Source organism: Sus scrofa, chromosome 10, assembly GCF_000003025.6.
Source record: "Sus scrofa isolate TJ Tabasco breed Duroc chromosome 10, Sscrofa11.1, whole genome shotgun sequence".
Lineage (NCBI taxonomy): Eukaryota > Metazoa > Chordata > Mammalia > Artiodactyla > Suidae > Sus > Sus scrofa.
Window position 1 is genome coordinate 20,741,391 of NC_010452.4, and position 24,716 is coordinate 20,766,106.

The 24,716-nt window shown below is 47.1% G+C and overlaps 1 protein-coding gene across 5 annotated transcripts; it reads left to right on the top strand.

Moving 5' to 3' along the window:
* LHX9 (LIM homeobox 9) lies at positions 933–22,616 on the top strand. Of its 5 annotated transcripts, XM_013980102.2 has the most exons (8): positions 933–1,051; positions 1,468–1,571; positions 1,806–1,869; positions 6,832–6,950; positions 8,852–9,054; positions 10,183–10,538; positions 16,839–17,041; positions 18,235–21,174. In XM_013980102.2, the coding sequence occupies exons 3-8, from the start codon at positions 1,842–1,844 to the stop codon at positions 18,490–18,492; spliced, it is 1,167 nt and encodes a 388-aa protein (XP_013835556.1). In that variant the 5' UTR covers positions 933–1,051; positions 1,468–1,571; positions 1,806–1,841; the 3' UTR covers positions 18,493–21,174. The 5 variants fall into 5 exon arrangements, with proteins under 5 accessions (XP_013835556.1, XP_020920145.1, XP_013835558.1 ...); XM_021064486.1 differs by lacking the exon at positions 933–1,051 and having other exon boundaries at positions 1,391–1,571; XM_013980104.2 differs by lacking the exons at positions 933–1,051; positions 1,468–1,571; positions 1,806–1,869 and adding an exon at positions 6,247–6,513.

The window sequence follows — 24,716 nt, forward strand, 5'->3', positions numbered from 1 at the left end:
ACCTGGATAGGAGGGTTCTTGAGGACAGAAAGAGCTAAAGAGGATGGGATGGGAAAAGGGAGAGCTGGAGGTGAGGGATATTTAGCAGGCAAACTAGTAGGACTAGTTGGCTGGTGGGACTGGCTGCTGAAGCCAAGGGTCCGGGTAGAAAGAGGGGCTCTACCCTGGGTGCTCCGAGCTACATTTCAGTATTTGGGAGGGAAAAGAGACAGCCAGAGGGCTTTGATTCGCGGGTCCTGCTGGATCCCTTGCCAGCCCTGACAGTATGGCACAGCTTGCGGGGCGGGCAAAGAGGCAGGTCCACCCCTGCACAGCCCCAAGTGCCCCCATTCCGGACAGTGGTCTCCAGCCACTCGCGGGCGCTCCAGAACCCCTAGACTCCTGCGGGCTCGGCGGATGCCTCTCGGAAGGGCCGCTGCGGGGGGCGGGAGGGGGCAGGTAGGGAGGGCAGTAGCACACGCAGACCCGCGTCCCGAAGCGGCCAATCTCGAGGCTCACACCCCTTCCCTATCCGCGCAGGAGTCTCCCAGGAGTCCCCTTCCCCCATCTCTGACTGCGAGGGGCGCACTGGGTGGGGGAGTGGGTAAATAATTGGCCAGAGGCCAGGCTTCTCGGTTCTCGCTTAGCTTCCCAGCGATCTGAAGGCGCCCAGGGTTGCTGGGGCGACGCAGCCCCTCGGGAAGCTGAGACCAGGTAACCTGGCCCGCACCGGATCCCGGGTATAGGAGTCTGTGTCCCTGCCAAAGCTCGTCTCCTAGCGTTTGAGTTGTTTTTTTTCTAGGATGGATCACAATCCCCGCCTCCGAGCCGGAGCCGGGCTGCAGAGTTACCTGGGGCCCGCGCGGTGACCCGGCGAACTCCGCCCTCCAGCGCAGGACGCAACCCAAAGTGCCGGGTTGCTGGCGCCTAGCCGGAGAGTGAGGATAGGGAAGGGAGAACAGGGAGGGGATGATGTGGCGGGTGAGCAATCAATGGCTTAGCCCAGCTCCCCGCAGGAGCTACCGCCTGTTCACCGTCTATGCAGGCACCAGCTGGCAGCAGCATCTTTGAGGTACCAGCACTGGGAAGGCCAAGGCTGGTCGGGGGCCGGGAGCCCAGGGCGCGCCGCGGGACTCCAGCCCTCCCACTGAGCCCAAGGCTCAAGATGCTCTCGGCTTTATGAGGTTCCCTTACGGCCGAGTCCTCCATTAACACCTCCCCTGATTACTGAGAGGCTGGAAGGGCTGAACGCAGCTTCCAGAGCTCCTCTCCCGGCGCTGGTCCGCTTCTGTGCCCTCTGCCCACCCCTTCCTCCTCCCCCTCCCGATCTGGAAGCATAAACAGAAAATAGGAGTCAGGTGGAGGGAGCTGTGTGTTAGAGGTGGGGGATTCGGGTCAATTCCGACAGAGAGAGAGAGAGAAAGAGAGAGAGAGAGAAAGAGAGAGAGAGAAAAGAGATTCATCCACCGGTTTATTTGTTTATTTGAGGACCACTTGTCCAGATCTGGGACTGGCTCACACCTCTGGCCGCCTCCCCCGCCCCCATCCCTTGCTGAGGACCGGGTTCCTGGGGGAAACGTCTGGACCTCAAGGTAAGATCCCAGTGGGGTTGTCTGGTCGAAGCAGTCTTCCATCCTCTGTGTGCGCCCGACTGCCAGGCGCCCGGCAGGGTTTCTGGCACCTACTGGAGGCTGCCCCGCTTCCCTCAAGGCTGTTCTGTATCCGAGGCGGGAGGAGCGGTGGGGACGCGTCCCCCAGGCGGTGGGTGGCGCTCGGGGCCCCGGGCTGCACCTCTGAGCTGATGCGCTGATTTCTCTGCGGTGCAGCCACCACCACGGACGTGATCAGCTCCTGCTCTCAGAATGCTGAACGGCACCACTTTGGAGGCAGGTGAGTTTCAAGCCAGGCTCCCTCTCTTCCCCTTTTTCTTAGGCCGGTGTATATATATATTGTGTGTGTGTGTTTGTGTGTGCACACGCGTGTTCACGCCTTCCCTGGGTGGGAGGAAGAGGGGTTTGTATTCATCTTAGAAATTAAACCGCCGCTTTGTAGGCTCTAAAATACATGGTCTCCTTCCGAGTCTCCTGCTGGATTCCTGCAACCCAAGTTTCCTTCCTTTTGCCTTTCTCTCTTGAAGGTCTGAGTTTCTCAGGGTGAAGGCACTGGGGCTGGAGGTCATGGTGCCTCTGCGCCACGAGTTGTCTGGGATGCGCTCTGGGTCCTTCGCCGAGCTGCTGGGAGCGTCTCCCCCTGGAAAGGATGGGGTGGGGGACCAGGAAGACGCTGTTTCTCACCCATGTGGGTCTTAACTGGAAACTGGCTTCATCCCCATTTTGTTTTTGTTGTTGTTGTTGTTGTTGTTGTTCAATCTGGAACCCGCGCAGCCATTTCTGCGGGTGATCTCCGCGGACGCGGGGCGGGACGTTTCCCTTTATTCCTGTTCGGGCTGCGGGCTGGCCGCGCGCAAATCTCAGGTAAAAAGGGCTTCAGATTTCAGAAGCGCGTTCTTCGAGGCAGGGCGGCCGTCCTTGGAGAAGAACCCAGGGCGCTGCAGGAAGCGGTTTGAAGGGAGCACGCAGCGGGCGGGAGGCTTCGCGGGGCTCGTGGGCACAGGTCGCACCCAAGGGCAGGGTCCCGTGTGCCCTGTAAACCAGCTCCCACCAAATGTGCGCAGCGTGGCCGGTGGCGGATCTCCCTCTCCCAGCACTAGAGCTCCCGCGCCCGGACGCCGCTCAGCCTACTCCCTTCTGGGGTCTGGAGGGAGGCTCTCCTATTAGGGCCGAATCAGAGATGCGCCCTTTCGGCGACGCCAGTCTGGACCCGCCACCCTCCGTGTTGGGCAAACGTTCACACACAGTTTTCCACACAATTTCCCTGCGCCCACGGATGGAGAAATTTCGGAGCGCCTCGGGTGGGTCCTCTCCCTCCCGCTCCAGGCAGACCCCGAGGCATCCAGGGCTGGGTGCGGGGTTCCAGTCCCAGGAGGGCCCTGACTCCTCCAGGCCCAGGGGTGCTTAAGACAGTACTGAAAGCCGGGTACTGCTTCAAGAGCTGCACCTCCAGACCAAGGAGGCTCCTCAACCAGTTTAATAGGATCAGGAGGAAAGGTGACCTCTGCCCTTTTAAGGGAAACCCAAACCCCAGTACAGGATCTTGGCTTCCAAAAGTCAGATCTAAAGAGATCTTGGGTCGCTTATCCTCTCAGCCCAGCATCCTCTCGACCCTAAAGGGTCCGCTGCCCCCTTGGTAAAGCTGTGCATCCCCTTTAATCCCCTTTCCTCCCCTCTGGGGATTCGGAGCCCTGGACAAGGCTGCCACCCTCATGGAGATTCAGGGACCCTCTATCCCAGCTCCTTGGCCCCCAGGGTCCAGCCTCTCCCTTCCCTCAAAGTGGCTGCAGTAACTGGCTGCGTAGCTGGCAGAGCATAAAGAAGAGTGGCTGAAGTGCTCAGTTGTGAGGGAGGGCAGCCCCTGACCAGGGTTCTGCCCGCTGCTCCAAATAGTGCTTTAAACTCTGGTGCCACAGGCGGTGAGATCCGTGCACCTGTCCCATTGAGAGATGGAATGGCTGAGCCCGGGAACCAAAGGAACGAAAGAAGGCAGAGCCACAAAGTGTCTCCTTAAAGCGTCCTCAGAGGGTGATAGGTGGGGAGGGGCACTCTTAGGGAATCTTCTCCAAGTAGCAAGTCAACAAGAATAGGACATTCCGTCCCAGGTCATATACCCAGTTCTTAGGGGATACCCCCACCACCTTGGGCTCCCTTTTTCAGGAACTGTGAGAAGAGGCTGGGCTGGACCAGCCAGAATGTTTGATTTCTGCCTAACTGACGAGGACCTCCCAAACTCCAGCAGCCCCCTGCCCCACTCCCAGCTGTCTGCAAATTTCCTTCACTGGCTAAGAAGGAAGAATCCTAGCAGTTGACTTCTTTATGGACAGTAGCAAATCCCACCCGCTACAGGAACTTATAACCAGACTTTTATAAGAAAAAGCAGGGATAGCTCAGCTCCAACCGGAAGCTGATTGCAGGAGGTTCTCTGCCCTGCCTGTTCCTGGTTCACAACGAACAAATCTGTGTGCAGCAAATGAATGAAGGAAGGAAGGATTGGAGTGCTCAGGGGATTTCTCTGCCTGGCTTCCCTGGAGACTCTTCACAAATTTCCGGCTTTTCCTGGAGGTGTTTTTTAAACTCTCACTTAATCAAGTCTCCAAAGTTTCCTCCCGTGCAAAGAGGCAGTGGTCTTCTTGGGTTCTTTGTTCTTTTTTGCTTGAGCAGAACCAAATTCAACAACAGCCAAACCCCGATTCCAAACCTCCACCTGAGAGGCGGGGAGGTAGCCCAGAAAGTAGACAAAGCAGCCCCCTGCATTGAGGTCCCATTTTTACATTTTCCTCGGAGCATCCTTGGGTAAATTGACTGATGTTCTTCTCAAGATCCCTCCTCTTTCCTCTCCTCCTCCTTGTCCCCGTCAGGTCACCCTCTCTTGGGAAGGCCGTCTGCCCCTTTGTGAGAGGACCTGCGTCTCTGAAAGAACTGCTGCCCCAGCCCCTGCGTCTGTGCACGTGGGTTTGAAAAGCTCATTGATTTCCATCCAAAGGGGCTAATTACATTACTTACAGTAAATAGCAGCCCTGCTGTCCAGTAGGGCTGCCAAAGTGAGGGGGGAGGTCTCCAGCTTAGTTCACTTGATTGGCTTCATTTTTGTGTGAAATTGTGTTTTATGAGCTGTATTCTGGCACCCGGAGGACCGGAACAGCATCCAGTCTGCAAGGAACATTATTTTTGACCCTGAGAAAATGGGGGTGGGGGGGAGCAAGGGAGTCTTGGATTTCATGGCAGAGGTGATTCCAGCAAAGAGGTGATGCTTTGGGACAGGAAGTCAGGCTCGGCACCATTCTTTTCTTCCTTTCTTTTTACTCCCTCTCTCATTTCCTTCCTCCCTTCCTCCCCCCTTATCCCCTTATGTTTTCCCCTTCCCTCCTTCCTTCCTCCCTCCTTCTATGCCTCCCTCCTGGTCTCCCTCCATATTTCTAGATTTGGCCACCCTTCCAAGTTGGGCTCCTCCTGGAGGGAAGTCTGCCATCAGGGGACTTCTCGAGGTGTCCCGGACGTGTCCCTGGGAAAACCCGACGACGGGGTGCGGTGGGACACAGGCAGGCCAGGGGGAGGACCGCGCACAGCGCAGCCGCGGGCTTCCTCCTCTCTCCTGCTTAGAGCTGGGTCGGCTCCTGCCACCGCTCCCCGCTTCGAGCCCCTAGGGGGCTTCTGGCGGTTTGAATGAATCGACAATATCAGAGTATTGTGGACACTTTTTAATAGGGCCGAGGAGGGGCCGCCGCTCCCTGGAACAGAGACAGAACAATCCCGCCTCTTGTGAGGCGCAGGGCTGCCATTCTGCTTGTCAGCTCTCACCTTCCCCTCCTCCACGTCCTCCTAATGCGCGGTGCGTCCAGATTTACAAGTCCCCGGTCCTGCCGGGCATTGGGCGCGGGGCGGTGGGGGGGGGGGCGTGCGCCCAGTCCGGGGTGGCGGCTTGAGCTCGAGGGCGTCCCGAGTTGCTGCCCACGTTGGCAAATTTTCTACGGGACCCTGGGATCACCTCCGGTTTCCCTTCAAACCTGAACTGGGTAAGAAAATACATCCCCCCATGGTCACTGTTCAATTGCATACCCAGGTCGCCAAGCCCACGCCTTGTTACCCATGCTAATTTTTCAAAGCAAATCTGTGTGTTAAAAGTAAACTCTAGAAACATGGGCTTTTCTAGGTCCTGCTCCCTTTGGGGGTTGCCTCAGCCCTAGTGGCTTTGGGAAGCCTTGGGCGATGAAGCGACTGCCTTTAAGAAGTGTGTCGAGGAAGCGGGGTGGGAAGAAGAGGATATCTGTCCAAGAGTTACTTATTTGGGGTCCCCTAAGTAAGCTGGAGGCCACAAGGTCCACAAGGAGGAAACCTAAAGTTTGGAACTGCCGTTCTGCCTGACTTAAGCCAGGATCTGATCTTGAACTTGGACCAAACAGGCCGACTCTGCCTCCTGAGCCAGGGCCTGGACAATAAGGGCTCCTTTTCCCCTTGAAAACGTGATTGCTGGGAACTCCTGGAAGCCTGTGTGTGTGTGTGTGTGTGTGTGTGTGTGTGTGTGTGTGTGTGTGGTGGGGGAAGTAAATGCCCCCTCCTCCTGCCTCCCCCCTCCCCCCCCCAATGTTTGTCCCCGCTTGCCCATCACCAGGGGGTTGAGAGGAGTATGACAGGTCTTTGTTGTCTGAATAAAAATCCGTGGCAGCTCCGGGGAGAGAACTCCTCCTACTAAATTATCAAAAATGGGCTGGCTTTAGTCTCTTAACAAATTGGACACAGCTCCGGCAGGAGCAGTCCCCAACCCAACCTACAGGCACTGGGAACTTGCAAGCAGCCAGGGACCGCTGAAAATAACACTTCTTTTTCTTTCTTTGTGTTCAAAACTATTTTCTTTCTTCACCAGATTTTGTTGTCCTCCCCCCTCTGCAGTTGTTTCCCATTAGTAACTCGATCTCTCAGCGCAGTAAGAGTCGCCTTCTTCGCCTCCTTTCCCCTCCGCTCGTGTTTGTTTGTTTTCTGCACATCTCCTTCAGGAAGCCGCTGGGGCTTTCTCCCTTCTTCTTTTCTCTTTTCCGAGCAGACCCGTTTCCACTCCGTCTGCCTCTTTCTTCTTCCCTCTTCGCCCTCTGTCCCCGAGCGTCTGTCTCCGCAACTCCCCCCCATCGCGCAGCCTCTGCGGTCCCTTCTCCTTCCCTCGGATGTGCTGAGAACCCCGGGCGTGTGTATATGGAAATAGTGGGGTGCCGAGCAGAAGACAACTCGTGTCCTTTCCGCCCCCCAGCCATGCTCTTCCACGGGATCTCCGGAGGCCACATCCAAGGCATCATGGAGGAGATGGAGCGCAGATCCAAGACCGAGGCCCGCCTGGCCAAAGGCGCCCAACTCAACGGCCGCGATGCGGTAAGGAAGGGCCGGCGGCGGCGGTAGCCCAGCGCCCGTGAGCGAGCGGGGAAGCCGAGCCCTGCCTCCCCCGCGGGCCGAGTGAGGATGGCGGCTCGTAGGGGCGTCCGCTCCAGATGGCCGGGTGGGTTATCTCTGGTCCGCTTGTTGGTGGGGTAAGAAAGGGCCCCTTTCTGAAAGATGGGAATTGTCCACACTACTAAGACCCCGAGTTCCGCTGTCCTCTGCAGAAGCCGGTCCGGGGAAGGCAGGGAGAGCCGGGCGCGAGAGGATGGGACGTCCTTTTCTGCAGAGCTCAGACTCCCATGTCCGGCCCGCTGGACTCCCGGGCGCCTCCCCGCCAGGATCGGCCGCCGAGGGCGAGCTGGTGCGGGCAATGGGCTGCCGGCTCGCGGCCGCGCATCCGGGCCGAGCCGAAGGCCGGGGGCTCTATTCCCTGGGGCTGGTGACGGGACCTTTGGAGCGAAATAGAACACGACTGGGCTGCCTCCTGTTCTCCGGACGTTCGGAACTCGGAACCTCCAAACCCCGCGATTTTCGGGGTCCCTGGCCGCCCGGCTCGGGCCCCTCTATTGAGACAGGACTGCGCTCAGCTCCCCGGCCGGGCGGGTGTCCTGTGCAGGGGAACCTAAGAGAAAATCCGGAGGAGCGGGACACCTAGCCCAAGCGCGAGAACGTGCTAACCCTTAAACGCAGGAATCGACTGCTTCTGTCGATTACATACAAAAATAAAGTCAGGCAGGCTTAATAAAGAAACCCAATGATTTATCTATGTGCTTGCCTGTCCCACTTAACCAGCGTGGAGGGGAAAAGCTACAAAAGTCTCCGGAAATGATTTCAGCCAAACAGAACTGTGTGGATCCTAAGACATCACAGGGGAACTATAGTTCAGACTAAGCCGATAGACTGCCCAAGGCGGGCAGCCGTGTTTTGGGTCCGCCAAGTAGCCAAGTTAGATGGATGTTTTTATATTTGCAAAAGAAATTCAGTGCAGCGCTTTGGTCTAAGTAAAGGGCAAAACTTTACTTTTCCAGGCCTGGAGAGTTTCATGGGGGAAGTGCAGTCCATTTCTGCTGGTCCTGAGGGGTATGCCCAGTGGTTAATGTCTCCCTTCACCCCTTTTCTGGCTATCCTGTTTTTAAAACAAAAAGCAATATTCCAAACTCAAATTCACGATGAGGCTGCTCTTGTTAAAGTAAGGTGTCCCTGTTCTGGCGGGTCCTGGGGACTCAGGCGGGAAGGCTAATTTGGGCGTTAAACAGATTTTCAGAACAAAGATCTCCTGAGTATGTTGGTGCCAGGGAAGGGTGGACTGTGCAGAAGGGACCAGATAATAGACCCTCCCCAGAACGGAACTGGACACCCTTACTAGGAAAAGAACCAAAAGCCCTGAAAATCAGAGAAGAGCAAGATCTGCCACCTATACCCGGATCGAAACAATGCAGACCACATTATGAGCACAAGTATAAAAACCTCTCCCTTTTCATTTCAACACTGCTCACAGGAATTTAGAGAAATCTTGTTCAGATCGCCTTTCCATTCTCCAAAAACAATTTCCCTTGTTTAATTTCGTGCGCGTTAAAAGCCACAATTTTTAGCTTTTATTTATTCGAGTTCTGAAACATCCACCAAACTGGAGTCTGTGCCCTTTTGAAAAAGGCTCGAGTGGCAGAGTTGTCTTTAGGTTAAATCCCCGGAGGGCGCGAACGCCGGGTTCAGGCAGACGCCGCTGCAGAAAAGGTGCAGCGGGGGAAACGGCAGACGTTTTTCCGACGTTTGTCTTTGCGCAGAGGCCCGTGATCTTGCCGCGCTCGCGGACGCCGCGGGAGGGTTGGCGCTGCGCGGGGGACCCGCGTGGGACGGCCGGGCGCCGTCCTGACCGCGCGCGCGCTTCTTTGCAGGGCATGCCCCCGCTGAGCCCAGAGAAGCCCGCTCTGTGCGCCGGCTGCGGGGGCAAGATCGCCGACAGGTACTACCTGCTGGCCGTGGACAAACAGTGGCACCTGAGGTGCCTGAAGTGCTGTGAATGTAAGCTGGCCCTCGAGTCCGAGCTCACCTGCTTCGCCAAGGACGGTAGCATTTACTGCAAGGAGGATTACTACAGGTATTCCATTCCTATCCCCGATGCCCCTGCACACCTGGTGGAGCCACCTGGCCGAGCCCCAGTGTCCCCTCCTTGTCCCCGGTCTTTTGTCCCCTATGGGTATGGTTACCAGTCCTCAGGACTGGGAAGTCCACGGCCTGCAAGCTCTGCCTCCCCAGAGGCGCGTGAGGATGGGCGGGAGGGGGACAGCCAGGACTATCTGGAGCACGGCCAGTGACTATCTCGCTCCGGTGACTCTTGGCAGCTCCGCTGAGGGAGTTGGGCAAAGCCCGGGAGGTAAATGAACCTATCCCTGTCCACCGAGACTGAAGCGGTTTTTTCCTCCGTTTACTACGAATTGGGCAAGGCCCTTGCCTTGGAACTGGTGGCCGGGGCAGGGCGAAGGTGGCGGGCAATCACATAAATGGCCGTGAAAAGGAATAATTGCTGTTGCCGACACCCAGGCCAGTCAGTTCTGAGATGCCTTTACTGCTGGTTGGAAGCAGCGCCAGACTCTCCAGACGCCAGAGAGTAAACTCGGCGGCACCTCATTGATCGATTCTTCCCAGTTCTGCTTCTGGATTGGGAACGGGGAGCTCCGTTGTTCAAGTGACCGGGCTCCCTTCTAGGCCTAAGCCAGAAAAGTGGTTAAAAAAAGAATTAGCTGTCTTCTGCAAAATTATCCTTCCCGCCCCCCCAAGGCTGTGTCTGTCTGAATGCGTTCCTACACACTCACGCTCCCATAAGTAAGAACGCTACCCTTCCTTTGTCTGTTTCGTAATCTAGGAAATGTTTTCATTCGGCGTCACAACTTAATATTCTTAACCTGGTGTTATGAGTTAGCCGGTGGAGGTTTTTGTTTTGGGTGTTGTTCTTGTTTCTGCTTTTTAAAATTTTCATGTTACAGAGAAGGCAACTGAAGAGTAGTTACCGGATTCTTCTGATTTAATGTAAGGGTTCTTTGTCGTGTTCATCAGAGTAGGTCAATAAGAAAAAAAAAATTATGTCCAAGTGGGCGCGGGTCTTCTGCTCCTAGACCCCTCTCAGGTCTCAGTCTCTGGCCACTGCTGACCAAGCCACAGGTGTTGCTGTGAGAGATGGCCTTGCCTTTGCCTCCACCAGCGCCCTGACGCCACTGTTTCCTTCCAGAAGGTTCTCTGTGCAGAGATGTGCCCGCTGCCACCTTGGCATCTCTGCCTCCGAGATGGTCATGCGCGCCCGAGACTCTGTCTACCACCTGAGCTGTTTCACCTGCTCCACCTGCAACAAGACCCTGACCACGGGCGACCATTTTGGCATGAAGGACAGCCTGGTGTACTGTCGCGCCCACTTCGAGACCCTTTTGCAAGGAGAGTATCCTCCGCAGCTGAGCTACACGGAGCTGGCGGCCAAGAGCGGCGGCTTGGCCCTGCCTTACTTCAATGGCACAGGAACGGTGCAGAAGGGGCGGCCCCGGAAGCGGAAGAGCCCCGCGCTGGGAGTGGACATCGTCAATTACAACTCAGGTGGGGCCCACCCCCTCCCCACCGCCCCAGCGTCCTGGCCTCCCTCTGCCCCAGGAGAATCCCGCCCAGCTCCTTCCCATCCAAGACCTGGTTGCAAGAGGCTGCTTTCCTTAGCAGCCTCCCTTTGGCTCAGAAAGAACGGATAGAGGGGAAAAGGGAGAGGAGAATGGGAGAGGGGGAGATGGGAGGAGGGGAGAGAAGAGGAGGAGGAGAGAAAAAGAGAGAGAGAGAGAGACCTTTATTTAGTTTGTGGCAAAAAAACACATTCATAACTGTGGGGCTGCAGTGACTTTCCCTGAACAGGCAGAGCCAAATCCTTGCTGCCCATTAGTTAATGAGCCCATTAGTTTCTGGCTCCCAGTTGGAGCAAAACAGCCCCAGGGCAATTCCTGTGTGGAAGCCAAATTATAGATCCTGGAGAAGGTTTTCCTAAATTCTGAGGAAAGAAAGAAAGAAAAGGAAAGGAAAGGAAAGGGAAGGAAAGGAAGAAAGAAAGAAAGAAAGAAAGAAAGAAAGAAAGAAAGAAAGAAAGAAAGAAAGAAAGAAAGAAAGAAATCTTCAGAGCCCAATCCCAGTCTGTCTAGAAGGGGCAGAAGCTGTGGTCAGCAGCCCAGAGTTAATCAGGGAAACAGTTGGCAAGAGTGTTGAAAAACCAAATCCCTGATCTTGGTGAAAAGCAGCTGGAGGGGTGGGAGGTACTCTCCACAGCTGAGTTGGCTTGCCCCTTCCGTGGGTCAGGGGACTCGTCCAGCTAGCTCATTCCTCCCATGAGATAAACCATCCAGACACCCAGACCTCCCAGAAGACTGAACAGATCTCCAGGTCAGGCCCCCTGAGGCGGCTTAGTGGGGTCCCAGGCTGCTCTTCTGTCCTGCACCAGCCTTCTCTCTTAATTAAAAACAAAATGCAGGCAACAGGCCGAGAGCAGCTCTCTTCCTTGCTTTGGGGAATCAATGTGTCTATCATTTATCAATCTATCTCACTCATCAATTTCCCAATGCTGGTAGCCCACCCTTCCCCAATTCCCCCCCTCCCCCGCCACCCCGTGAGGATGGTGACAGGCTCTGAGGACCACAGTCTGACTCCAAGCAGGATGGAAGTTCTTGTGAGTCCCAGCTGCTGGAAAAGAGGTTCCAGAAAGCCCCAGGCTAACTATTGGTTTAGCCACTCTGACTTCGTGTACCCTGGCACAGCACCTGCCGGCTAGAAGTCAAAGCAGGCAGGAGACTCAGACGAGGGGAGCCCTTTCTATCAGAAAGGACCTTGAGGATCTCATGGTGGCAACCCTGCCCTGTTACCATGAGCACCCAGATAACCAGCCAAAGGGTGAGAACATGGGCCTTGCCTGTGTTTCTCTTCCCCTGAGCCTGGGGTGTGCCAGAGCTGCTGTCACCCAGTGGTAAAGGAACACTGTTCCATCAGATAAGTGACATGTCCAAGGTCACACAGCCAGTGCCAGCAAGCCTGAATTCAGAGTCCTGCTGGGAGTCCACAGTTTTCAGGGGCGCCCCGCAGGCTGCACAGGCTCTGCCCAGCCCTCCCCTCTGCTCCCTCCTGAGTTCTCTGGCCGGTTTCACAGAAGAAGCGCAGCTGGTGTTGTCCCAAGGAGAGTGGGGACCCAGCGTGGCTGCACTTGTCCAAGGGGGTTCATGCCGGGGTCACCAGACGGAGGAGGAGGGCTGGCGGACTGGCTGCAGACCCTACCCGGATGATTCGTGTCACCACGGCGGGCTCACCCCCCGGTTTTGCCAACCTCCCGCCGGGGGTCTCGGCCTCGCCCTCGCCTCTGCTGAGCCGCAGCGGGGATTCTGGGTCGCGGCCACGATGCCCAGCGCGGTGCCCAGTGCGCTTACTCGGGCTCCTTTGATGCGTGTTCCCCGGGGCAGGCCGGGCAGGGCACTAATTGTTCTTTATTAATAGAAGATGACATTGGAATCTGCAGCCACTCACCAAGCTCCTAAAGCCCTAATTAGAGAGAGAGAGAGAGAGAGAGAGAGAGAGAGAGAGAGAGAGAGAGAGAGAGAGAGAGAGGAACTAACCAGTTGAGTCCTGTGGAGAGAGGGAAGCGCTCAGCCAGAGAAGGTCCAGAAGCTAGGAGAGATTTCTACCCAAAGGCGGCCAGCCTAGTTTTTCGCTTGTTTGTTTAACCTAATTAGCTAAATTTGATTTTTGCCTTGGATCTTATTTTATATTAGAAAGATCTGAAGAGCTTTAAGGAACTAAGGAGTACCAATTTATTTCTTAAAAAGAATGAACATCTCCTTCCACTTAGGTCTGTGGTTTGCAAACGAATGCTGCTACAAGGTTATTGAGAAAATTAATGCTCTTGTTCATTAAGGAGGGAAAAGTTGCTGAGGCCTCCCTGAGCTTCTTAAGGTCCACTCATCCTTTCTGGACTTTTCCCAGAGATACCATCAAATAGTGTAATAGTTCTTTAAGATCAGGGGAAAATAATCTAGAGAAATTGGGATAAAGGTGCCTGACCAGAAATCAATCTGCTGCTAAAACCAAACCAAACCAAACCAAAACAAAAACAAGTTTCTGAATTTAATGCCAGCTTGTTGTTAGAAAACTAGCTGATGAAATGCTTCAGCGAATTAAAAACATATTAGAGGGCAGAAAATAAAACAGATCCACAGCATTAGCTCATTATTTCAGCTTTTGGAGCCGTCTCTGCTTAACTATAAACTGGTCTCAGAAAAGAGTACCATTGATACAAAATAAATATGATTTATACGTTGATGTATTTTCAAAAACATGTAAACAAAATATGTCTATGAGTCAGACTTCCAGAGATGTGAAGCTTGCAAAGATCAGAAAGTGCTTGACATAAGGCAAGGGCCTTTGAAGGAGAATATCCCTAATTTAGTTTATATCTCTTTGTGTAGATATCAGGCAGATAGTTTAGAAAGAGACGTGGAAAGTTTATTTGGGATGCTGGATTGAAACAAAGCCCTACAGGGTGGGAAGAAGACTTGGTCTAGGACAGGCAGCTCTAGTGCAGATAATTTAGCATGAATTGAGAGGCTACATTTTTGCCATTTCTCAAAATATCCCTCCTTAGGGTCTTTCTTTGCTTCCAAATCTAAAAAACAAACAAACAAACAAAACAAACAAACAACCCCAAAAAACCGCCAAACCAAAAAAAAAAAAAAAAAAAAAAAAAAAAAAAACTCCTGGTAGTTGTTAAATTAGCCTGGCACTGACCCCTAGTGGCCTCTCCAGGATCAGCTCATCGAAGGTTACACACCTTCAGAATAGAAACTCACTTCAGGACAGGTGACCATTTCATGCGTGCCCAGGGTAAAGTATTTAGATCTTCTCATTAACTTTATAATGCCAGGTGAGGACTTATAGGCGTGGGGTTAAGACAGTTTTAAAAGAGTTTATCCTTTCATCTCATCATTTGGAGAACAAAATCCCTATACCTTTAGAAATAGTCCCTGGGGAAACACAATAGCTTGCAAGTTTATATGATGCATTTGTAGTTAAACTTAAGTAATTGAGGGTAATACAATGAGTTACTCTATGGACGACAAGGATTGCGCTTTTAAGTTACCAAATAATCTCACTGATTGTAAATATGTGTTTATTCATATCCATTTAATAAAGGGCTAACCATCCTTTTGCACACTCAATTATAGTCTGTGTGGACACAAAGCCCATAACTGTGCTGAATAGACTAAAATTCTCTGCTGAGCTTTAATCAGCAATAATGGATGTAGAATGCATATGCAGAGAAGTAATCAAACCTCTCTACAATGATTTTTTCGTAAGTCTCATTTTGAAGACTAATAAGTACAGAGGTAGGTTAGGAATCATACTCATTTCTAAGAAATCATACCTTGAGGGGGATGGCATAAGGGGGTTACCTAAGTACCAAGTTAAGTCTTCTTCCTCAAGTGTAATATTCAATTTCATGTACCGTTCAAGACGAGTTACATATTGCTCACCTGTGATAGGATGGAAATCTTATTTGAAGAAGCCTCCAAGGACCAAGGTGTGCCTCTTTTGACTGTTTTGGTGTGGCTACATTTATAACCTGGTGGTGAAATATAGCTCAGTTTACTGGAGATAAGCATAGTTTTATAGGAGGTCCTATGAGGCGGTTTCATCCATTCGGGGCTACGAAAGCGCAATTCTGTAGAATATTTGAACTTGACATTCTCTCCACGGGGATGGAGTAGGATAAAATGTAAAGTGTATTCGCTCATCTCTGGGCCCATGTTCCCCTTTCTGGCGGGGTTCAGTGCGTCTATGTTCAGCAAGTGGATGTATAGGTCTAACCTGCGTTCCATTTGATTTGATTTTGCGTTAATAGTCACTCACGATTTTATGGATGAACAGAGATTCAAAATCTTGATCAAATGCTCGCTGAGCTCCTGGCTCTGGGCTTGACTTAGGGGACCCAGTGGTGACTATGAGAGTCTTTCTCTAAGGAACCCACCTACTCTTTTGCCAAAATGTGCCCTCCTTAAGGATTTGATGGAAATATGGACAAAGGAGACATTAGTTCATGACTCGTCTTGTTACAATAGGGAGAATTTCTTGTTGAGTGGATTTTGTGATGCAGCTGACCTCTTGTTGATGACTATAGAATTAGGGTTTTATGTATATATACTGATGTACTGAAAGTGTTTTTTAAGAAGTGATTCTAACCAGAGCATAGCAGGCAAATAATCTTTTATCAAGCAGAATGGAAGACCAGATGTCAAGAGATGTCGCACCTTCTTCAAGATTCAGGTTTCTTCCCCTTCCCTCCCAGGAACATGAGCAGAGCCATTTGGTTTTAGACATTCTATTCTAATGCACGAAAATGCACAATGATCTGTCTGAATGTACATCCGCTAAACATCGGAAGGAAGGTTTCGAGGAAAAATTGTCATGCCCTTTAAGGTGCAAAGTTGGCCGAATCGGTAAATATTTAGCAAAGTGTTCTCATTTTGTAATCATATTTCTTAGGCAGACCTACTAGGTTATTAGAAATGACCTTTGAGATATCTTTTGACTTGTGTTAGTATAATGACCTTTTATAATTTTTGAAGCCATAACCTTTATACAAAATGACTGCAGTCAAAGAAAAGTTGTAGGTATTTGTTTTGTGGGTTTTATCTTAAGGCACATGCTTTGGGTAAGCTGGTAGGGAGGGCATTCAGGTAAAAATTCAAAATACTGAGGGAGATAATGCAGAAACAATGTCTTTCAGTGTTATTCGTTCACTTTGTTATCTGCACCCACTAAGGGGTTAGCTAAAATGAAGTGATAACATTTAATAAAGGACGGCTTTGTCTAACCTGAAAAAAAGGGGGGGGGCTCTTTACAGCCTTGGGGAAGTGACTTTCAGGCTGGTTTTGAAGCCTGTGTTATTTTGCCCTCAGTGCTGAGGGGGCTGGGCCAGGGGAGTGAAAATGACATCTTCCACCTGCCCCACCAGCCAGGGGCAAAGTTCACACCCTCACACACATCCAGAGCAGAAGGGGCCAAGGTCAAACCCGGACATCAGTGTCTCTGACCTGTGAGCTCTGGGTGCACTTTAGGCACAAATCCAGGAAAGAGAAGTTTGGCAAAGTTTTCTCTTTCCGAAAGATTTACTAAGATAACTCCAAGGGAAAACTCTTCCCACCCCGGTTAGCTCTATGTTAGCTGACCATAGCTAAAACCCCTCTAAAAAATACCCTTCTGGTTACGTAAGACCCCTGCCAGTTTTTATTTTGTAACTTCTCCCTCTTCTCCAGCCACTTTTAAACTTTTTTTTTTTTTCTCTAATGGAAAAGATTCTAGGATTAGGAGAAAAGGCTATAGATTGGAACTTAGAGTCTTCCTTTATGGGGAAGGGCTGTCTCCAAAATTTTTGGTTTGAGAGAGCTGAAGTTCCTTGTTTGTACACCCTTCGTGACAAAGAGCAATATCCCCAGAGAGTACATCTCATTTCCCAGATACAGACAAAACGTGGTCTCTGAAAACAGAGTGTATTAGAAAAGGGGTTTTTCTCCTTTTCACTCTTGGAGAAGATTTCTTTCACTCCCACACTTACAGGTTTTCTAGCAACCATTGAGCCAAAGAGGGGATTTATCTAATGCTTCTCTACTCTGTAAACTTTGGTTGCGTCCACACTAACGGACTAGTTTGGCGGACTTTGGCAATTAACCTCTTTCTTTTGTCTGGATCGCGCTCCTAATTGGGGCGACAGCCTTTTCCACTGTTGCTGTTGGGTCATGACACGATCGCGCCACCTGCCATCTTTTCAGCTAATGCAGGACTTGCCACTGAGCCCTTGTTTGTCCACTGTGACTGCCACAGGTTGTAACGAGAATGAGGCCGACCACCTGGACCGGGATCAGCAGCCATACCCCCCCTCGCAGAAGACCAAGCGCATGCGCACTTCCTTCAAGCACCACCAGCTCCGGACCATGAAATCCTACTTCGCCATCAACCACAACCCGGACGCCAAGGACCTCAAGCAGCTTGCTCAGAAAACAGGCCTGACCAAAAGAGTTTTGCAGGTAAGAAACCTCCATCGTTGGCTGTGCCTTTCCCTTGCGGTAAAAAGAGTTCTCTTCCCTGTGTGGAGTGATAACAGGTATTTCCTGAACTGCTTCTATTCTATTAGTTTATCTTAGTTGCTTCCCTGGAGAGTGTACTGAGCCCTTGTAGGGGCTTGGGTGAGAGTACCCAAGGAGAGACCCAGAGCCTTTGAAAACGCAGCCGCATTCTCCCTACAGATGGAGAGACGGGTCCACCAAAGCCAGCTCAGCTGGCTTCACAGCTCTGCAATTGCGGGTGATGTTATCTGCAGGAGCTGTGGCTTTGGGGACGTTCGTTCACCCTAGGTTCAGTGCACAGACTGGGTGGTGGCGGGGACCTGCTGGTGTTGTCTCACACTCTCTGCAGCCTCACTACATGCAATGAGCTTCCAAGTTCAAGTCTCCCCATTTTGTCAGCTCCTGAAAAGCCACAAATATGGTTAGTGTCTCGACAACCAGCTGGAGCGAATAGTTTCCCATTTTAACAATCCATATTTACACAACTACATACTGAGAGTGAGATCTGCTGTCCAGTTGCTTTCCTAAACTCATCATGGAAAAAACATATAACTGATGACACGATAGGGGGTTGCTGTGGGTCCCCTGTGATCCTCGTACACTTCTCAGTGACAAATACCAGGCATTTTTAATGCCACCCAATTTCCGGTTGCTTGGAGTCTGTGGCCTGGAGGTTTTTCCTTGGCAGGGATTCCTTGCCCTGTGTCAGACTCAAGAGTAGCCTGAAATGTGTTTCAAGGATGTTCATTTCATGCGAGTGATTCTTACTTTGTGAACCATTCCACGAGCTTGCCCTTCCTCATTCTCAAGACAACAGTTGAGGAACCAGCCTGTCTTTCCCCAACTCTTTATCCCTGTGCCTTCTTTTTTTCCCCATAGTATCTCCACTTAAGCATCTGCTGCCCCAGGGGGCACTTGTTAATGAAGGGGGGGCACACCTGCTGTGGAGAGGATATTTCTAGTCGTCCCGGAATCACTCAGTTTTAAACGAAAGCCAAAAAAAAAAAAAGCCACTTTCTCCCAAGAAAAACAATTATATATATTAAAAAAATCCAAAAAAAGAAAAAAAAAAAAAAAAAAAAAAAAAAAAAGGAAAGAGAAAAGAAGTATAAAACTAAACATCGGTAAAGAAATCCATTGGGATTGGTTTGCAGGTTTGGTTCCAAAACGCACGAGCCAAATTCAGAAGGAACCTTTTGCGGCAGGAGAATGGGGGTGTTGATAAAGCTGATGGCACGTCGCTTCCGGCCCCGCCCTCAGCAGACAGCGGCGCTCTCAGTCCACTCGGCACTGCGACCACTTTAACAGACCTGACCAATCCCACTGTCACTGTAGTGACAGCCGTGACCTCTCACATGGACAGCCACGAATCCGGAAGCCCCTCACAAACTACCTTAACGAACCTTTTCTAACATTGTTTTTTTTTTTTAATGCTTCCTCTTCTTTTTATTATTATTCTAATTATTATTTTATTATCTCCAAGACTATTTTTTTTTTTTCTAACCCGCAAGCTATTTGGGAAATAGAAACAACAGCTCGGTGTGTAGCTTCTGCAGCCACTTGGCAAATGAGTTTATTATAGTACTGTCTCCTTTACAAAGTGTATTTTTTTTTTTTTTTGTCTACAAAGTGTATTTGAATTTTTCAGAAAAAATTAATTAGATCTTTCAGTCGGTAAGGGGAGTTTTGGAATCATTCTAATAAGTGCCTCTTAAAATTGTATGTTACTTATTTCCAGAATCTCAAAGAAAAAAAAAAAAAAGAGTGGTATTATGATGGGTAAATAATCATATTCCCAGTTAAATCATGAGGTTGTTAAAGAATCAGATATTTAATTAAAATTATTATTTTAATATTGCAATTGTATGTGTATTTACAGAATTTTGAAAAGTTCACATTGTTTTTTTAAATTTTAAAACCAAAAAAATATTTTGATGATTCCTTTTTCTTACAAATGAGGAATATGATTTAACAAAAACATTACAGCAAATCTAAATATTAAAGATTAATTAGGTGGAAAATGTATTTGAGGAATTTGACTTTTTTCTCTTAGGGATGTATATCCCGACAAAACTTTTTGTTATTAGTTATTTGCTTTTCAACATTTGAAAAAATACTTAAACCTCCTGCGTACCCAGCAAAATTCCAAACAGAATTTGAAATTCTATACTTTCAACCTTCTCAAGCTAAAAATGATAATTATAAAACCATTCTTTCTAAATTATTTTTTCCCAGGGAAAATGGAAATAAGCAAAATATGATTTTTTAAGAAGTGAAAAAAAATCAGTACTATTTAATCAATAGCTCTTAATTGGCTTCAGCTGTACCACCATATTGTCTCTGGCATTCTATCTGAATGATGTTTTAAAAAACCAACTTAGCAGACTAATACTAACAATAAGAATCCTTTGGTTTTGTTTTGTTTCATTTTACTTTGGCACAGCCTAATGTCTTTGTCAGAAAAAAAAAATACAAAAAACCCTTTTCTGACTTTAGAGATGTGAAGTTCTTCGTTTTAAAGTAGATTAAACTCAGAAGCCTCGTGGATGCTGATCTGAATATATTTCCTCGTTTACAGTAGCATTTTTTTTTCTTTTAATTTAAGCTAAAAATCTTAATGGTCTGGGCAGTGGTGAATGTTCATCTCTATGCTTCTGTTGTAGTTAAATACCAATTAGATTGTGGATTTCCTGAAAACAAAATAAAATAAAAAAGAAGTCAAGATCTATGTCTTGCTTTAGTGGATTGTGAAGAATAACTTTGCACATATTCTCCACTTTTCGGGCCCCTTAAATCTCCTCCGGCGGTCGAAGTGGCTATTTAATAGATTTTAAAGGTGTCCTTCTGGCTGTATAAATGTGTGGTTACATATTGACAGTTCACTGCCCACATTAAAGTGCATTATTGTAACTTTTGCTCAGGGTCTTTAGAAAATTAGCACAGAAAGTAGCTTATTTTTTAAAAAAAAAGATGATGGAAGATAAGTAAACACTGTAACAGAAGAAAGGTGTGATTGCCATTATATATTTAGCAAGTGTGGTTATCATCTTATATGGAGCTTAAATCTTGACTTTTCATATTTCTATTACATTTTGGGCATTTACCACTAACCAGACCAAACAACCTTGGTAAGGCTGAGATCTTATTAATACACTTTTACAGGTAAAATATTGATGCTTATAAATTTTGTTCTTTGACAGAACAATATATGGTACTATAGATCTACTTTATTAAGTAGACTAATTATAACTCAGTTCTCCTATGTGCCTTATGATATAACTCGGAAGTAAGTTTGTGAAAAATCAGGATATATGTGTTGTTTGTTAAATTAACTGTTTTAAGCCCTTTTGACACCTCACTAGTTTTGTACTGTTTTACCTCTTATTTCTGAAACTCTTTTTATGGTGTATCCTGTTAGAGGGGACAAACATGTCATAGAAAGCAGTTGTGCACTCTTTCCAATATAGTTGATAAATTCAATAATCTTATATATTGAGCTTCGTGTTTCTAGTACAGTAAGTGGTCTAGCAAAATTGTCCATGTTTCTTTGTTTATTGATAAATGCATTGTATAGAAACTATTTCCCCTAAATATTTATGGACCAAACAATTGTGATATATCCTATTAAATTTGTGTGAATAAACCATTTTGAATCTAAGGAGTTTTATTTCCCATCAGTTTTATTAAAGGTTTAACTGTACTAGGGTGTTTCCAATATCTATTTGGAAATGCTATTATAATGATAGTACAAACATTTTTAAATCTGCAAACATACAAATAGCTTTTAGATTCCCAAACTTCTGCTTCATTTTAAATTACCATTGCATATGCAATGGACTTCAACTTAGAATTACCTTTAAAGATATTTTCCTACAATAAACAAGTAATGCCCCACTGATTTGAATCAGCCCAATTTTCAGAATTAAAAAAAGACAATTAGCAGATAAAGTAATTTTGCATGAAAAGAAAGCTTAAATATGATTAAGTTTAATGTTAGGTCTATTGAGCACAAATGGATATTTGTAAGTCTAAATAGAAATTGCAGACCCCTAAAGGCCAAGTTGCTCTGTAGTTAATAAATTGTCACTATGATTTTTTTCAGGGAGAACAAATCTTGGGGCATTACAGCCAAACATCCCGACGTTTGAAAATTCCCTAAAGTATTAAAAGAAGGGGAAAAGTTTGATCGGAAATCCACTGCAGTGAAGACAAAGACAATATTAGGTTATGATAATCATACATTAAAAAATCTATTGAGCCAAAAAAAAAAAAAAAAAGAAAGAGAGAGAGACAGAGAGAGAGAAAGAGAGAGAGAGAGAGAGAAAGAGACAGAGTTAAATGTCATTTACTGAATGTTAACAAAACTTCTGTTCTTTATGGTGTCTAACACAAATGGAGGATTAAAATTATGTGATTTTAAACAAAATCAGATAAACTTGTGTATAAACCAGAGCAACCAGGCAGTAATATGCCCATCCCATATTTGAAGAAAATTATTATCGAAAAAGAAAATCCCACACATTTGCCAAGCACAATAATTGTAAAATAAAGTCCAAAAACATTCATTTCACCTGCTTGCTAATGTGTATGAGTATTATCTGTTAATGGCATTTTTTTTCAAATGTAAATTCAAAGAAAAGCTATCACTCATTTAAGAATCTAGGGATCCAAGCCCAGTAATTTTAGTATTATTGTTTATTACTTCCTTTTAAAACAGAAATCTCTGCATGCACCTTTACATCTGTTGCTTCTAGTGTACATCTCTGTATGATGACTTATCTTTGCTGTTTCTTGTATGGTAAATAGCTTTCATTAATAAACATTTTGTTTGCTGGAAACATAGTTAACTTTATGTTAAACATACACTGTTGAAATTAATTTGGAACACTGTCTGCAGAGGCAGCACGGTACCTTTCCAACTTGTTATACTTAGGAAAAAAATCTGAATGATATAATGAGGTTAAATTCTGGTAATCTAGGATAAAAGTATTTACTTGGTTTTTAACTTTTCTTGACTTTTGATTGTCTGTGTTAAATTGACACATGGACTAACATTTTTTGAAAAACAAAGAAACCCCAAATTACAATAAAAAGAAACCTCAGTTAACTGTCATGTAAAATTTCAGCAGCTTTTTAGATGATTAGGGTAAAATTTATAAATGCTCTATATGTTTACATGTTGGCTATGCAATGAGCAAATTTATTGAAAGTATACAAATATATTCTGAACTATGATGAGATCTAATCTTTGCATAGTTCAAATTACATACGATATTACAAATACAAGAGCAAGTGGAAAGAAACACAAATATTTAGGAATGAGGTTTTTTAATTGTTAAAGGGAATATTTGAGGACAGAATTTTTTACCTATTCGTTTTTAGCTGTATATCCAAAGCATATGTTAAACGAATTAACATAGAACTTTCCAGAAATTTTTTCATTATGATGAAATTTTTATTATATACAAATGAACCCTATGTAAATGGTGATGTAACTTTTATGAAAGATAGACATTAAATATTTCACTTACGTGTACTCTCAGAATTTTGAATGTTTTCTTAAATCTTTTCACTTCCTGAATAGTAAAAAAAGGAAAAAAACATTTAAAACAGAGAGAGCAACTTACAAATAATAAAAAAAAAGCAATGCACCATGACAAATAGACTCTTTTGAGTGATGATGAAACATGTTGGTTTTGGCAGGAACTTGAATGTTTATGCCTCACTGAAACCTCATCCATGGCTATAGTAACTTAAATAGATTTTCCAATACCTTTCTAGACAGTTTATTCCAACCCTTGTCCTGCAGCTTTGCCTTCTTTCCTCGCTGCTGTCACCTATGGCAGTTTCGTTTAGCAATATTTTGGAACCTCGCCTGGTTTTACAGACCTTTACATTTTTGTCTGGTATGTGAAATGCGGGAAGAGCCCACAGAGGGGGAGAACACAACCGAAATGAGACTTCTGAAAAAAATAACACAGATTTGAAACAGGCACATTTTTGAAAGAGTGAAAGGAAGGAGCACTAACGAGGGGAGTGGGAAGAGGGAAACAGCACGTGCTGCCGAATCGGAAGGCTGGTGGTGTTTCCTGTGGTGGACTCGGAGCCAGTGAAAATGTACACTTAGGGTTTGACGCCAAAGAGAAGGACATGGACTTCTGAGTTGGGAGCAGGGCACTAGATTTTCATAGCTTCTACTTCCCAGGGGCCTACGGTAGTAGTCTAACTTCTTGCAAATTAATCTTGGGCAAAAAAACCCCCCCAAAACAAAAAACAAAACTCACTCAGCGCCAGCCTCTGGAGGCTTTGGTGAGTTGCCATCTTAAGGCTGACTTACAGTGTGGGTAGATTTTTTTTTTTTGATACCTCGAATAAGGACAAAACTCCATAGTAAAGGACCAAAAGCAAACAAATTTTTTTTTTTTTTTTTGGCTATTTCTTTGGGCCGCTCCCATGGCATATGGAGGTTCCCAGGCTAGGGGTCTAATCGGAGCTGTAGCCGCCGGCCTACACCACAGCCACAGCAACACAGGATCCAAGCTGCGTCTGCAACCTACACCACAGCTCACGGCAAAGCCGGATCATTAACCCACTGAGCAAGGCCAGGGAATCGAACCCACAACCTCATGGTTCCTAGTCGGATTCGTTAACCACTGCGCCACGATGGGAACTCCAAAAAGCAAACACTTTTAAAGCCTTCGTGATTTTTCATCACCTCCCAAGTAGAGAGCTTCACGGAACAAAACCTTGTGGAATCCGCTGCATGTTATTGCACAATAACCTTCTTTTGGACTCACAAGCCTTTTATAAACCACATATAAATAGCATCTCATTTTCTGCAACAGTGTACCTGTACGGGTGTCATGGGGAAGAATATCAGAAGTGGAATATTCTGGGATGGAAATTTGGACTCATGGCATTCTAAGCTCTCCCAGAGGATCCTAGCGACAATAGATATTTTTATAAAGATAAATGTGGACAGCTAATTTTAAATGGAGGGCTGCAATTTAATTTTCAATTATGTTACCAGCAAAGCTAACTTTACTTGTGGCGAGTTTGCGTAGTCTTGAAGGGATTCAAAAACCTTGAACAATTTTATGGTCTCTAGACGCCAGAGTTAAATGTGGACCCTAGGATTTAGTCCAAATTGCAGAAATGGTATTGTATTTTCTTTGAAACCAGACAGCTGTGTAACTGTATAGATAACCTCTGGATTGGCCTTTTGAATCTGTTTTATGCATTTCATACTTGGGACACTCTGAACACTCTGAACACTCAAGTAAATAAAACCCCTCTGATATAAAGCTACAGTCCTTTGCCCTAGAGTCAATGTTAAAAAAGGAAGTTATTTTCTTTACAGTGCACTGTTGATTTTAAACTATTTTTTATAATACCTATTTGGCCCATATAATACGTTTTCAGAATAATATTACCATCTACCATATTTTCAAAATACATTATAACTCTAAGCTAACATATTATTTTGAATGCCCTCTGGAAAGATTTGCATTTCATTTTATCTGTTTCTATAGTGCAAAAAAAAAAAAAGTTTGGAACTGTGCATGGTACGCAAGGCAAGGCCTATGAATATGATGTAAACGGCAATCTAATCACAACTAAATTTCTTTTTAACTCT